Source organism: Podarcis cretensis (assembly GCF_951804945.1).
Source record: "Podarcis cretensis genome assembly, chromosome: 12".
Lineage (NCBI taxonomy): Eukaryota > Metazoa > Chordata > Lepidosauria > Squamata > Lacertidae > Podarcis > Podarcis cretensis.
In genome coordinates, this window is record NC_137181.1 from 14,713,052 (window position 1) to 14,728,425 (window position 15,374).

The window sequence follows — 15,374 nt, forward strand, 5'->3', positions numbered from 1 at the left end:
GGCAACACAGCAGTTGGATAAATCACACTTAACTACTTCCAAGTCCTGGAAGACTTGATCCTATAGTATGTTGCAATAAAACAGTCAGGAATCAGGAATGTGGAAAAACTGCTGTGCCAGAGTAACAACATTGCCTGCATTTTTTTCCGCTGGGCATCACAAACACACACAGGTGATGTGTGGCATAAACCTTTGCAGAGGACTGATGGAGAGATGAGGACTCACAGGGATGATTCACCCATATGGCATTCCAAGATCCAGTCAGAATAAGGAATGCTAGGCTAAACAGACCAATGACCTCACTAGAAAGCAGCTCCACATGTTCATTATAAAACAGAAGGGAAAGCGAACACGTGAAAATAGAGGAGTTAAAAAGCCAAGCTACATAATATAACTTAGGGACATGGGTGGTGCTGTGGTCTAAACCACTGAGCCTAGGGCTTGCTGATCGGAAGGTTGGCGGTTCAAATCCCCGCGATGGTGTGCGCTCCCGTTGCTCTGTCCCAGCTTCTGCCAACCTAGCAGTTCAAAAGTACATCAAAGTGCAAGTAGATAAATAGGTATTGCTCCATCGGGAAGGTAAACGGCATTTCTGTGCGCTGCTCTGGTTTCGCCAGAAGTGGCTTAGTCATGCTGGCCACATGACCTAGAAAAACTGTCTGCGGACAAACGTCGGCTCCCTCGGCCAGTAAAGCGAGATGAGCGCCGCAACCCCAGAGTTGTTCGTGACTGGACTTAACTGTCAGGGGTTCTTTACCTTTACACCTAACTTAAAACAAGGGCTTTGGGTCACTTCACACATTATATACATGGGTTTGCTTCTGCAGGAGCACTTAGCAAACTGCTTTATTTCTGCCATTCTTCTGCATGATGCCTGTGATTGCAAACACATGCTTCTGTTTACAAAACAGCTCCTCATCCAGGGTTTGCCCTGTGTTTTCCAGAGTGCAAATGATCACCTGGGAGAGAAAGTGTGAGGGAGATATCGGAAGGATTTGAAAAGAAAGTTAAGAACAAAGCAGAAGTCTAGGAGGCAAGAAGAAGCCAAAAGAGCAAACAGGAAGATATAAAGCTCAAAACAAGAAGCCATGCATTTTTAAACATTAGCTTCCTTTGGGCATATTATATATTCCTGTATTTTTTTTTTAAAAAAAATACTCTTAAAAATTCCCTTTACCTTTGAATCCTATTGATAAACTCAATAAACCCTATCGATCCGAAGCTTTCTATGGACACACTGTTCATTTTACTGAAAAGTGAAAAGAAAAGTGTGTGGATTTGTGAATACGTGAATCCTATTGATAAACACAAGCATAGGCATGCATGCCAAAACATTGGGGCGCAGGAAGTAAAATTCCTTATCAGAAAAGCACTGCAGTCATGGCTAGGAGGGTGTAGAATAACTTTTCTTTCAGGTCTGCAAAGAAAATGTCTCAGAACCTCTAAGGAGTACTGAATGCTTTGGGGTAGCCTGCCTTTTACGTTTTCCATGGGTGAAGTTTAAAGGGCTGTTTCTATTAAAGTGGTGAGTGCGTGCAATAAAAAAAACTAAACTGACCACAAGTTGATTAAAAAAACCACTTTCAATCCTTCTCAGCAGCATTCACACATATTCCAACTCTAAATTCTATGCTTCTCTCATAGGGTTGTTGTGAGGATAAATGCTTTGGAAGAAAGAGGTGACAATGTAGGGGAAAGAAGGGACTCCGAACAGAATGGAGCGAAAATTGCATGACTATTCTTTTTGTCCTTACTAGCCAATGTCTGGTCAACAAGCTCAATAGAAAAACACACACACTTGCAACACACTTCCAAGTAATAAGACTGAATTCTGCATGCAAACTATAATGTCTGCAGCAGCCCCCAAGGCTTTTCCTCCCAACTAGTAATTTGAAAAGATGTGCAAAAGCATTTCTAAGATTAGAAAGACCATGAATTAATGAAGTGGCTTTGCCATTAAGTACCACAAAGCAGGAGGTTCAAAAGGGGAATATTTTTTCTTCCTCCATTTCTGTGCATCATTAAAATAATAATAATCAAAACCAGTAGGCATTGTTATGTCTTTTTGCTTTAGGTGCAACAATGTTTGAAGTCCAATACTGGGTGTTGGTATACGAGATGTGCGAACTGGACTGTATGTCCCAGAAGCTTTGCAAGGTGAGTCTCACATTCCTTGCACTAATATTAAGATACCCACCTGCAGCAGCTTTCCAGCTGCTTCCTGATGTGCAGTGTCAAAACACAAGTATTTATTATGTATGTTCTTACACTTACACCCATGCTTTTCTTCTGTCACAAAACGCAAGGTGGCATAGATATGGTTCCCAGACGGCATGGCAAAGAAAAGACTGCCTTTTTAATTATTTTTTGGAACTTTGGAGCACTTGATCCAGAATTATCATTATTACACACAAGTTTCATGTTCAAAATTACTAATAGTACAGGCTAGAATTTCCACTCCAGCTATAAATGTCTACTGAAAAAAAATGGGGGGAGGGGACTTCACATATTTGCCATTCCTTAATAATTTTGATTTTGACGAGAAAATGCTTGACATTTGTTGCAGGGGGAAACCAATCTGCATAAAATTATCTTGAGGGTGCAGACCATAATATTTAGCCTGGAGGCTAGTTCCACTGCATGAATAGCACTGGAGGCATTGCCATCAGGAATACTTCTGTTTACAGCAGTGACAGGACTAATTCATGCTGTCTGCTTTGTCCCGATCTTTCTCAACGAATTACGGTAAGATCCAGAAGTTTACAGAGGCGGGAAACACCTCAGAGGAATTATGGGTGATGCTGTACTTCATCCTTTATAGTCCTGCCACAGGTGTGGGTAGAAGATGTCTGGCTCCTCTTTCTATAATGCTGAAATATTGAGATCTTACTAGGTTCCTCTCTCCATCCAAAAGTGAATCTGCTTTTCAGTCATGCTTTGCCTGTCATATCTGCAGTGAAGCATGTACTGTATTGCTACAATTCATTGCCCCCTCACAATCCACAATGCTCAAGAGTTCACCAAGCAAATTCACCTGCTTTTATGACTGGGCTTAAGATCCGTTACAACAAATCAGTTACCAGCCTATCAAACAGGGAGGTTATAGAGGGTGAGTGAGTCCCACACACTTTGTTGCCTAAATGAGTGAAGCAGCAATGCTGTTATATCCTAAGTCCAGGAATATTTCACATGTGCAGCTGAGCATTTCTGGCCCATTTCCACCCAGTCACACCTGCAGTGGGGACTCCCATGCTAAGTCAGCACTGGGAACAAGCTCACACTTTCATCCCACAATTTTATGGAATTTGCTCCACGCTCCTCTTTTGTTACTGGCGATGTGAAAGATCCAAGTGGATCGATTTGAGAACAGAGGGCCACCTATAACCTAAAGAGAGCAGTCACCCAGGAAGGGGATCCTATGAACGCAGGGTAGGGAGAGAAAAGAGAAATCATTCACTGTGTCCTTTTTTAAATAAAGGGGCGCCGTGGGAGCCCGCGCGTCCTGCGGTTGCTCAGCGATGAACTGCGGGAAAGGTACTTTGCACATGCTCAGAGACTAACCCCGCTTTATGATATCAGCACCCAGGTGAGGGAAGCAGGTGCCGGGGGTGGGGGGCTCCACAAGAAATCAAACCAAGCCAGAGTTACTCACCAGCCCCAAAGTCCACCAACCGATCGAGAAGAGAAGAGCCGGCAAGTTCATCCCAGCCAAGTGCCGGAGGGGCAAGATCAGCTCTCCGGGGCCGGGGGTCGCGGGCTTCCGAAGCTGCAGAGACCCCCCAGCAGAAACATAAGGTCGCCGAGCGGGCGCTTCCTGTCTGCTGGCGCGCAGCTAACTCCGCGGGCGCGCACGAGTCCCCGGTCCCTCGTCGCCCGGACTGCGGCTCCTGCCTCCGTCGCCTCCCAGCCCAGACTGGCTCCCCGGCACGCTGGGCTGCGCGCTACTGTTCACCCACCCAGGACTCCTCCTCTCCGCCTCCGGCTTTCTCCTGCCTCTCCTCCTCCTCCTCCTCCTCCCCTCGATCTGGTTCTTCCATTGGCGCCCTGGAGTTGCTGCTTGCGTGCTGCGCGACAGGCAGAAATACAACAGGTGATGCATTTTACATTTTTATTCTGGGGTTGGGCATTTTAAGATTAGGGGCAGGGATAGGTAACTTATTGGACCACAACTCCCTCCCCAAAACAGCTGAGAATTGCAGTTTGTTAAGGAAGCTGGGAATTGTAGCTCTGTGAGGAGTAAACTACAGTTTGTGAGATTCTTTATGGGGTGCTTCCATAGGCATAGTCGGGATTTATTTTAGGAGAGCAGGCTTTATGTTGGGGGGGGGGGCAGAACCAAGTCATCTGCAACACAATGTGTCAGTTAGTTGTTTTTATTTATTTATTTGATAGCTACGCCCTTCAAATGTATGAGGGGTACACAGTCTCTCTTCATTCTGCAGCCTAGCTTACACCTCTCTGGGTCACAGCTGTCAACGTTTTCCCTTTTTTAAGGGAAATTCCCTTATTCCAAATAGGATTCCTCGCAAGAAAAGGGTGGTTATTGAAGAGGTCAAATGGGATGATGTCAGAGGAGGCCTGAGGTGGGTTTAGGGGAGCATGACACTGAGCTGAGAGGATGTCACAGGGGGCACTGCAGCAATGACAAACAATGGAAGGCGAGAAGAGGGAAGCGCCAAATTTTGGCGCCACAAAGGTGCGCTGCTGAAATTTGAAATCCCAAAGTCTGCCACTGCATACTGTCCTCCTGTGGAGCTTGGAGACAGGAGAATCGGATACAAGTATGACGCGTACAATTAATGATTGTATTGAAGCACAGTGTCAAGAAGTATGGTGTCAAGGGAAGTCATAGTCCCATTCTATTCTGCCTTGGTCAGACCACACCTGGAATACGATGCCCAATTCTGGGCACCACAATTTAAGAAGGATGTTGACAAGGTGGAACATGTGCAAAGGAGGGCAACCAAGATGATCAAGGGTCTGGAAATCCAGCCTTATAAGGAATGGTTGAAAGGTCTGGGTATGCTTAGCCTGGAAAAGAGAAGACTGAGAGGAGATATTATAGCCATCTTCAAATATCTCACATGGAAGATTGAGAAAGCTTGTTTTCTCCTGCTCTGGAGCGTAGGACTCAAACCAGTGGCTTCAAGTTGCAAGAAAGGAGATTCCGATTAAACAACAAGAAGAAAATTCTGATAGTAAGAGCTGTTTGACAGTGGAACTGTCTTCCCCAGGAGGTTGTGGACTCTCCTTCATTGAAGGTTTTTAAGCAAAGGTTGGATGGCCTCTGTTATGGATGCTTTAGCTGAGATTCCTCCATTTCAAGGGGTTGAACTAGATGACCCTTGAGGTCTATTCCAACTCTACATTTCTATGATTCTTTGAATGCCCATGAGAATGCACAGATCACTTGACATTCACTTCTGAGGGCCAATGTTCTTGACGCCATTTGTGGCAGCTGCACCGTACATCTAAAGCACATTGAACGTTGTGGTTTGTTAAGGGTGCTGGGAACTGCATCTCTGTGAGGAGCAAACTATTGTTTTCAGGACTCTTTGGGGGAAGCCATGAGCTTTAAATGTACAGTGTGTCTGCAGCAGGGCCAGCTGAAGACATTTTGATGCCTGAAGCGAAGGGCAAGATGGCACCCTCCCCCAAGACACAACCAAAAGCCAATTTGACTGCTAGTTGAATCTTACTCCAATACAAGTGAAAGGAATGGATCTTCCACTGTACTTGAGGGAAGGAGGCTAGCGTAGCGGGTACAAGGCAGGCCACGCCATGTGGCACACACAGCTCTGTCCCTTCCATGCCACTCAGTATCTGCCACCCGAGGCAGCTGCTTCACTCTGCCTCATGATAGGGCCAGCCCTGGTATGCAGCCTCATTCCCTTTTTCCAATGTTGGCTGACTGGAGCTGGCTTATTGCAACTAGATTGGCTGGCTGGTATGAGAGTGTAAGAGTTTGTTCCCTACCCGTACACTCAGGAGATTTGCACTAGGTGCCAGATTCCAGCGTTGGATCCTCATTAACAACAAGAAATCTAGCCATATCCCAAAATAGGGGAAATAACTCTCAAGTCAAAAACTACATTCAGAAGAGCTAATTCACAAGCTATCCTGGAAGGTCTGGCCAGTGGTGAGCTCCGCATAAGAAAAGTTATGCAGGAATCCAAATATTTGGAAAGTATCTGTATGCGCATAATTTCTGTTTCTTCCCTTTGTTCTTGCTAAGTGTCCAAGTTTGCACTGAAAGACGTCAGTAATGGAATGGAAGTGTTTGAGGAGGAAGAGGAGGAATGTGGGGTGTGGCAACGAGTCTGGCGTAGATCTCAACCCCCTTCTCCAGTTACTTTGTCATGAAAGATGACACCGTTTTTCTGGCCTTGAGTGCAGAGAGAATTCCAGATCAGAATCAGGTTCAGGAAAAGGGGTCTCTCAGAACAGTGTCCTCTGGTGTGTGTGGACTATGGGGGACAGTGAGAACTCTGACAGCTTGCCTGGCTGTGGTGGAAGTGCACTGAACAATTCTGAGTCGCCATCCCTTTCACATTCCACAATGCCCCACAGGAGTTCATGACCAGTAAAAATATAAATAACAGGGAGGCAGAGCAGGCCTTGACAGCGGACCCTTCCAGGGCTTTGGGGCCCTAGCAGTCGCCCAGAGATGCCTGGTGCTGACGTCAGCCTTGTTCCAGATTTATGGTGCGCTGAAGGTAATTTCATTTGCCTCCCTCTCCAGACTGCTTTGCTTGTGCTGCAGGGTGCTTTGAGCATGCAGCGAAATGGATGAGGCATGTGGCTGGCTGCACCTCTTTCTGATCAGGTCCCTGCTTTGATCCATGGTGTGCCTAGAGTGCCAATTCCATCAAGGCATCCTGCCGATCTATGGCATGCTGGTTGGCAGAGGTGTTGCCAGATATGTTTTTCTTCCCAAGCAAACTGTGCTTTCCCAGAGCACAGCAAATCTGAAGGCAAGCAAGCAAAAGTGATCAAATAGGACTCTTAGGAAGTTAACTTACACTGTCAGCTCACTGGTTCGTCTAACCTGGGACTATCTGTTTGATTGACAACAGCCGCTCAAGCAGAGATCTTTCTCAAGGCTGCTTGCTGAGGTCCTTTCACTGGGTTTTCTACATGAAGAAGCAATGTATGAGCATAAGAAGAGCTCTGCTAGATCAAGCCAATGGCCCATCTTGTCCAGCAGTAGTCAACCAGATGTTCATGGGAAGCCAACAAACAGAACCTGGGTGCAACCACTTCATCCCCACCTGCGATTGACAGCAGCTGGAATTCAGAGGCATACTACCTGTGGCCATAGAAGCAGATACTATATTATCTTTGAAAGTTTTTTCATTGATCACTATGCATTGGGACATCTCTTAAATATTATGACCATTTTTATTTTACTTGGCGGTTTCATGTAGATCAAGGAGCAGGCTTTTGTCTGTGCTTGGATACAACTGGACATCATTTCAAACCAAGATGGCAGACTGAACCTTTCAAAACCAGACTGATTTTTGGGTTTGTTAGAATTCCCAAACAATGCTGCGTTTGAGGCTGCTACAATATATATGCTCTATCACTGAGTTAATGGACGAACAAAGTACCTCAGTTACATGCTTAGTACATTATTGATTTATTATTATTATTATGCACTGTTTTCCTATACTAATGGTCTTAAATCATATTATAAAATGAAGAACTATGAAATGTGTGTTTGTTGCTACTTACACAGTCTCTTCCCACCTGTGTATTTAAATAGAGTTTAAACATCCTAAACATTACCCTCCTCTCAAATTGAACTAGGGTCTGACCTAGGGCTGGATGTATGGTCCTGGGACAGCATGGGGCAGCGTGACTGGGAAAGCCAGATTGGGGTCCTGGGATGGGGCAGAGGGGTCTATACACAGCCCTATCATGAATGCTAATGAAGTTCTTGACCATTGTTCATGTTCTAAATAATGTACTCATTATCTAGAACATGATGAACTTTCATGAGCAGGTTAAGGGCTCCCTTTCTCTCATTATCCTGTTTCCTGTTCCTCTCTTTGGTTCTTTTTTGGAGTGGTGTTCCTTTGTTTTCCTTTTCAAGGGGGGGTGGGGGGATGTTATAAATAAAAATCTAACCTAGATAATCCAGTGTTTAGAATCTTTGCCCATTGATCCAAGCGCAGTTGCTAAACGCCAGTGCCTTTTGATAGCTGCATGAGAGAGAGAGAGAGAGAGAGAGAGAGAGAGAGAGAGATATGAAAGACAGCTGGCTCATTTTGTATACTCTAGTGTGGGAAATACTGTGCCTGTGGAAGTTCTGCCTGCTGGAAAGTTATTAAGGGAACAGGAGCTTAGAACCCTAAGATGGAAAACATACACGAATAGTAGACCTGGGTCTCCATGTCTCATGCATGGCTAGATATCTGCCCCTTTAAGTTTTTAGAAACAATGTGATATTGAACAGGTGATTCCTCCTATCAAGAAGATTCACCTGTGAAATTTCTGACTTCAGATCTTTTAAGAAAATAAGAAAATACTGGAAGGTTGTGGCTACCCTACAGGGGGAGGGAACCTGTGGCCCTCCATATGTTGCTGGATTACAGCTGCCATAACCCCTGACCACTGGCCACGCTGTTTGAAGCTAATGGAAGTTGGCATTGAACGGCATCTGATCCCTCACCTCAGTTGTTGGCTTGCAGACCAAATATATCACTCGGGGTGCATGGAGAAGCTGTCTAGAGAACATCCAAAACTCTGCAGTCAATAGCTGTACACTTGGTTCCCCCGCCCCCCCACCGATGGGAAACATTTGCTTACCTCATTACTTCTTTCTGAATATTAACCTATCATTTACAATGTTTGTGGGACACGGGTGGTGTTGTGGGTTTAACCACAGAACCTAGGACTTGCCGATCAGAAAGTCAGTGGTTTGAATCCCCGCGACAGGGTGAGCTCCCGTTGCTCGGTCCCTGCTCCTGCCAACCTAGCAGTTCGAAAGCACCTCAAAGTGCAAGTAGATAAATAGGTACAGCTCCGGCAGGAAGGTAAACGGTGTTTCCGTGAGCTGCTCTGGTTCACCAGAAGCGGCTTAGTCATGCTGGCCACATGACCCGGAAGCTGTCTGCGGACAAACGCCAGCTCCCTCGGCCTATAGAGCGAGATGAACGCCGCAACCCCAGAATCGGTCACAACTGGACCTAATGGTCAGGGGCCCCTTACAATGTTTGCAGCCCTTAACAATTTTCTCTCATCTATCCCAAATTTGAAGACATTGATTACAACCAAGGCAGTTGGCTTATAGAGTTTGGTGATAGGGACCCAGTTGAGTTTCTTGCCTCGATTTGATCAGCCTCCACTCTGCATCCAGTGAAACATTAGCCACAAAGCCTAATCTATGAAAGGTGGTGCATGAAAATAAATATGTGAATAGTTGATGGAGTCATAAGGTCTGCCGATGCCTTTGGCTGCAAAGCAGCTGAGCTGAGTGATATATCGTTCTTTATAGAACAAGTAATCCGGGTCAATCTGATGTCCATATTGCAGCAATACACTTGGCTTCTGCGTTAATGGGAAGCTTCACTTAAACAACATGATATATTAGTCTATTAAAGAGAATGGAAAAGGAAGTCAAGTATTTTCGTTTGGGAGATGGACGCAGCCAGGATATATATATGTGTGTGTGTGTGTGTGTGTGTGTGTGTGTGTCTTCTCTTCTGGCAACAGGTTGAAGAGTTGTTCTTTGCTGTGGAGCCAAGACAGTTGTTGGCTGATATCACCATGCTGCCTCTCTGTTTAAATGGCTTTAATCTGAATAATTTCACTTCATCCTGTGCATTAAGCAGACAAGGCAAAATAAAAAAATAAAAAAATGGGAAGGGGAATCGTTTTGTTTCAACTTTATGATGTTGTCTAAGCTAGGGATGGCTAGCTTCTATTTTATTCATTTATTTAAGACTTTTTTATATATAAAAAACCTTTAAATGCTCCTCTTTTCTTTCTTTCTTTTACTCTTGCAAGCTTACAAAGATCAGAAATAAGACAGTCCCTTCTCTCAGGCTTACAATCTAAAAGCACAGCACAAAAGGAAAAGGTATTGGAAGGGAGGAGGGGGGAAATGAGGCAGTGAGGATTTCAGATACAACATCGCAGGCTCTTAGATACAAAGTTCAGCAGAAAGTAATTCAACAAGTCATGGGGCTGCATGATGGAGGAGGGTACCTGACTGATGCTTACTCTGATAGCCCCAGCAGTGGCAGTCCAACAGCATCCAGTTTTCTACCTCTGCTACATTGAGACTAGCCCACTGCCTGTAGCCCCCACCCCTGCCTCAAGAATAAAAGGTTATTTTTATTTTCCTTTTTAGGTAGGGAAGGGGCGCAGGGAACCAACAGAGGAGATGGGTGTGAATCACTAATTTGGTGTTTTTTCATTTGTTTTTTAAAAGCTTTCTCTTAGTAAATTATTTGCTTATTCTGAAATACTAAAGAAATGTTTTGCCAAATACTATTTTTTAAAAAACAAGGGTGCTTACTTACTTTTTAAAAACATGAACCAATGTTTTTGAGTTTGCCCGCCCCTCGTTTCCACATTTGTGGGATTGTGCAGTCCTGTTTTTTTTCTTCTTCATTGAAAAAAGTATTCTTTTTTTTAACCCTTATTTCTGCTGACCCAGAAGCAGACATGTGCGTTTGTTCTTTGCCAAACTCCTAAGATGAATGCATGCCCGTGTTTACAGTTTCCATGCAACAACTTTCCATAATAATTGCTAAATAAACAAGTCCAGTTTCAAATCTTTCATCTTCCACTATAAACAACTCAGATAAACACCCACAAACGATGCAAGAGGAGTGTGGAATAGTGAAGAGCACAACAGGAGGAGAAGGGGACCTACATGCCACATTGTGGAAAGTATAACTGGACATCTAGCCAAAAGGATGGAGGTCTATTCTGTGCTCTGGACTGGAGCTGTGCTTTGACTTGCCACTCAAGACGAAATATAGTGGGCTAGATCAGTGTTTCCCAACCTTGGGCCTCCAGCTGTTTTTGGACTACAGTTCCCATCATCCCTTGGGAAACACTGGGCTAGATCATCTTGATTGGACCCTTAGTTGCCTCTGTTGGCCAGGCTCCTAACAGGCCATTGGTTTTTCTCATTGCCTTGGCCTCTACTCCAGGGCTAGCTAACATGGTGCCCTCTAGATGGTGGGAAAACAACTCCCATCATTCCTCATCATTGGCCATACTGGCTGGGGCTGATGGGAGTTGTAGTCGAACAACATTGGGAGCTCCCCTTGCTCTACACCAGTGTTTCCCAAACTAGGGTCTCCCAATGTTTTGGACTGCAATTCCCACCATCCCTGACCACTGGTTCTGCTACCTAGGGATGATGGGAGCTGTAGTCCAAGAACAGCTGGAGACCCACTGCTCTACACCAGGTACCTGCTTGAGTCTGTCTGGAACATTACTCAATATGGCGGATGCTACTTCAAAAATAGAGATGTAATAAGAAACTTGCTAGCATGGCGGCTGAAAAAAAGACAGAAGTTGAATACGGTAACCAACCTTGAGATAGAGGGGAGAAATATACAGAAACCTGAAGAGATTAGAAAGTGTTTCCAGAGATATTTTAAACAACTTTACACGCAGGGGCCGCAAAAAGAGTTTGACATAGACCAATTTTTAAAGACTAACGGATTACAAGAGCTATCTCAAGAAAATAAGATGATATTGAATTATGAAATAACAGAACAGGAGATTGAAGGTGCTATTCGGAATATGCAATTGGGCAAATCTCCAGGGCCGGACGGGTTAACCTCCAAATATTACAAGATGTTGAAAGACTATTTAATTCAACCACTAAAGGAGGTGTGTAATGAGATAATGGAGGGGAAGAAGGCACCAGATTCGTGGAAAGAAGCTTTCATCACGCTTATACCAAAATCCGAAGCTGAAAAGACACAACTTAAAAACTACCGTCCCATATCCCTGTTAAATGTGGATTATAAAATCTTTGCAGACATTTTGGCAAATAGACTGAAAAGAGTGTTAAATGAAGTAATACATAAGGACCAAGCAGGCTTTCTCCCTGGCAGGCATCTGTCTGACAATACAAGAAACATCATTGACATATTAGAGTTATTGCAGACGAATATAAATACAAAAGCAGTGTTAATTTTTATTGATGCGGAGAAGGCCTTTGACAACATTTCTTGGAGTTTTATGAAAAAAAATCTTAAGGGAATGGGTGTGGGACGAGGGTTCGAAAATAGCATAGAAGCAATATATTCGGAACAAAAAGCAAAATTGATAGTTAACAATGTGGTGTCAGAAGAGATTAAAATTGAAAAAGGAACGCGACAGGGGTGCCCTATCTCTCCATTGCTATTTATTTCGGTCCTGGAAGTGCTCCTGAATCTGATTAGGAGGGACCAATTGATTAAAGGGGTTCAGGTCGGAGCTAAACAATATAAACTGAAAGCCTTTGCAGATGACTTGGTCTTAACGTTACAGGAGCCAGAATCTAGTACGAAAAGAGTCTTAGAACTGATTCAGGAGTTTGGTCAGGTAGCAGGATTCAAATTAAATAAACAAAAAACTAAAGTATTGGAGAAAAATATGACTTCAATGGAAATAGAAAAGCTTCAGAAAGAGACAGATTTAAATGTGGTGAAGAAAGTGAAATACCTAGGGATAAATATGACAGCTAAAAACCTGAATTTATTTAAGGACAATTATGAAAAATGTTGGTCAGAGGTAAAGAAAGATTTAGAAACATGGTCAAACTTGAAACTCTCCTTGTTGGGCCGAATTGCCGCTATAAAGATGAATGTTTTGCCGAAAATGTTGTTTTTGTTTCAGACTTTGCAGATTGCGGACAGAATGGATTGTTTCAAGAGGTGGCAGCGAGATATTTCTAAATTTGTCTGGCAGGGCAAAAAGCCCAGAATAAAATTTAAAATATTAACCGATGCTAAAGAAAGAGGGGGGTTTGCCCTGCCAGACATGAAGCTTTACTATGAATCAGCAGCTTTCTGCTGGATTAAGGACTGGCTACTTCTTGAAAACACTGACATTCTAGACCTGGAAGGGTTTAATAATGCGTTTGGATGGCATGCATACTTGTGGTACGACAAGGTAAGAGTTCATAAAGTATTTAAGAACCATATTGTCAGGAGAGCAGTTTTTAATGTCCGGATAAGATATAAAGACTTGCTAGAAAATAAGACCCCAAGGTGATTGTCACCTATGGAGGCTAAGGCTCTGAAAAAGCTCAATATGGAGGCCAAATGGCCGAAATATTGGGAGATATTAAAACAGGAAGGAAACACATGGAAATTGCAGAGCTTCAAGAAGCTAAAAGATAGAGTGCGAGATTGGCTACATTATTACCAAATTAGAGAGGCTTTTAACATGGACAAGAAACTAGGTTTCCAGGTGGAAAAATCGAAACTAGAAACGGAATTGTTAGAACCTAAAACTAAGACATTGTCAAGAATGTATAACTTGCTGTTAAAATGGAATACTCAGGATGAAATGGTTAAATCAGCTATGATTAAGTGGGCACAAGACATTGGTTATAATATTATGTTTGCGGACTGGGAACGGTTATGGACCACTGGTATGAAATTTATGGCATGTAATGCCTTGAAAGAAAATATTATGAAAATGATTTATAGGTGGTACATGACACCAGTCAAGCTTGCAAAGATATACCATTTGCCCGATAATAAATGTTGGAAATGTAAGGAAACTGAGGGAACATTCTTTCACCTCTGGTGGACATGCCCAAGGGTAAAGGCATTCTGGGAAATGATATATAATGACTTGAAAAAGGTATTTAGGTATACCTTCTTGAAGAAACCAGAGGCCTTCCTTCTGGGCATTGTCGATCAGAAGTTGTTAAAGAAGGATAGAACTTTTTTTATGTACGCAACAACAGCAGCAAGAATACTCATCGCAAAGTATTGGAAGACACAAGATTTGCCCACTCTGGAAGAATGGCAGATGCAATTGATGGACTATATGGACCTAGCAGAAATGACTGGCAGAATCCGAGATACAGGAGAAGAACAAATAGAAGAAGAATGGAAGAAATTCAAAGATTATCTGCAAAAACATTGTAAACTGTATGAATGTTAATATGATGCAGGATATTGAGACAATGTGGCATTAGTGATAAAGCTGAAGGAATGTGCAAAGATGTTTCATTAGTAACAAATAAGAAAATCACAGTTTAGTTAACCTAAGGATGGAAGATAAAAAGATGGGTTAGCAGCAGGAATGGTTAACTTTAAAAGAAATTAAGACATATTAATCTGGTTAAAATAGGGGGAAAATCTGCTGAAACTAAATTGGAAATTTGAAAACAGAAAAGGGAGATGTGAGGAAGTCCGGAGAGAAAGCTACATGAAACCAAGAATTGAACCTTTTAATTTTGTTTGATTTTTGTTTTGTATTGTTTGTTTGTATTGTTGTTGTGATGTTTTGCTTTTTGTGTTACTATAAAATTTGTTGAAACTTTAATAAAAATTTATTTAAAAAAAAAGAAAAAGAAACTCTTGGGCATTCATAGAATGTGCCCCGTGCACACAAGAAGGATTGGCTAGGTGTGTTGACTTTGCCGTGACTGGTGTGTTCTTCGGCACAGCGATTATGTGATAATCTTATCAGGTGTGCTTTTTTCAGTTGCTGCTTAAAATGTTCAAACTCCCTTTGTGTCGTTTTTAAAAACTGAAATTGAAATACAGTATATTGTTAGACCGAAAGACAGACATTCAATCTGCCAAGATTCTTACTGGGGGAAAGAGCAAAGCAATCAATAGTGACGGTAACCTTTTGCGTTTTTTTGTTGATATTATTTAATTTTATCATATATATTCTCTTGTAACTGAAAGGTAGGACACCTGTCTTCCAAATACACAAATTATAACCTTGCCATTCCAAAACACGAAGAGTTAAGCTCATTTGTCAACAGACACATCTGAAGTGGGGGAGCCTCCTGCATGTCTATGGACTTCCTGTGTGATTTAGTACCCTGGAATTTGAGGCTCCTGCTTCAGATATTCACTGTCTAACTTGGGGGAGCCAGGCAAACAGAAGGGACCAAGCTTAGCACATACTCCCTCACAAGATGTGATTTGCATGCCCGAAGAATACTGTAATTAAATAACCTAACAGAGAGTCTTATCTTTATTCCAAGCTGAGAAACCATGCTGCTTCTAGTTAATAATCATGTCTAAATCCTTACCTTCTGCAATTTCAAGGGCGTATTCAACTAAGTTCAGCAGAAGTTCTGCTGGTTTAGGATACCTATAATGCCTTCCAATATTTACCTTTTTTTAATGCCTTCCAGTATTTGCTAAAAATGGAAAACTGCTACT

At 42.9% G+C, this 15,374-nt stretch overlaps 1 protein-coding gene and 1 long non-coding RNA gene across 2 annotated transcripts in view; both read right to left on the reverse strand.

The window, feature by feature from the left end:
- Positions 1-3,847, reverse strand: part of VIPR2 (vasoactive intestinal peptide receptor 2) — a 51,508-nt gene extending 47,661 nt beyond the window's left edge. Inside the window, exon 1 of the mRNA XM_079946963.1 lies at positions 3,653-3,847. Coding sequence (XP_079803089.1) covers positions 3,653-3,703 — 51 coding nt within the window. The 5' untranslated portion in view covers positions 3,704-3,847. The remainder of the gene's footprint in view (positions 1-3,652) is intronic.
- The window catches only part of LOC307199391, a 194,243-nt gene that overhangs the window by 51,982 nt on the left and 126,887 nt on the right, over positions 1-15,374 (reverse strand). The window lies entirely within an intron of this gene.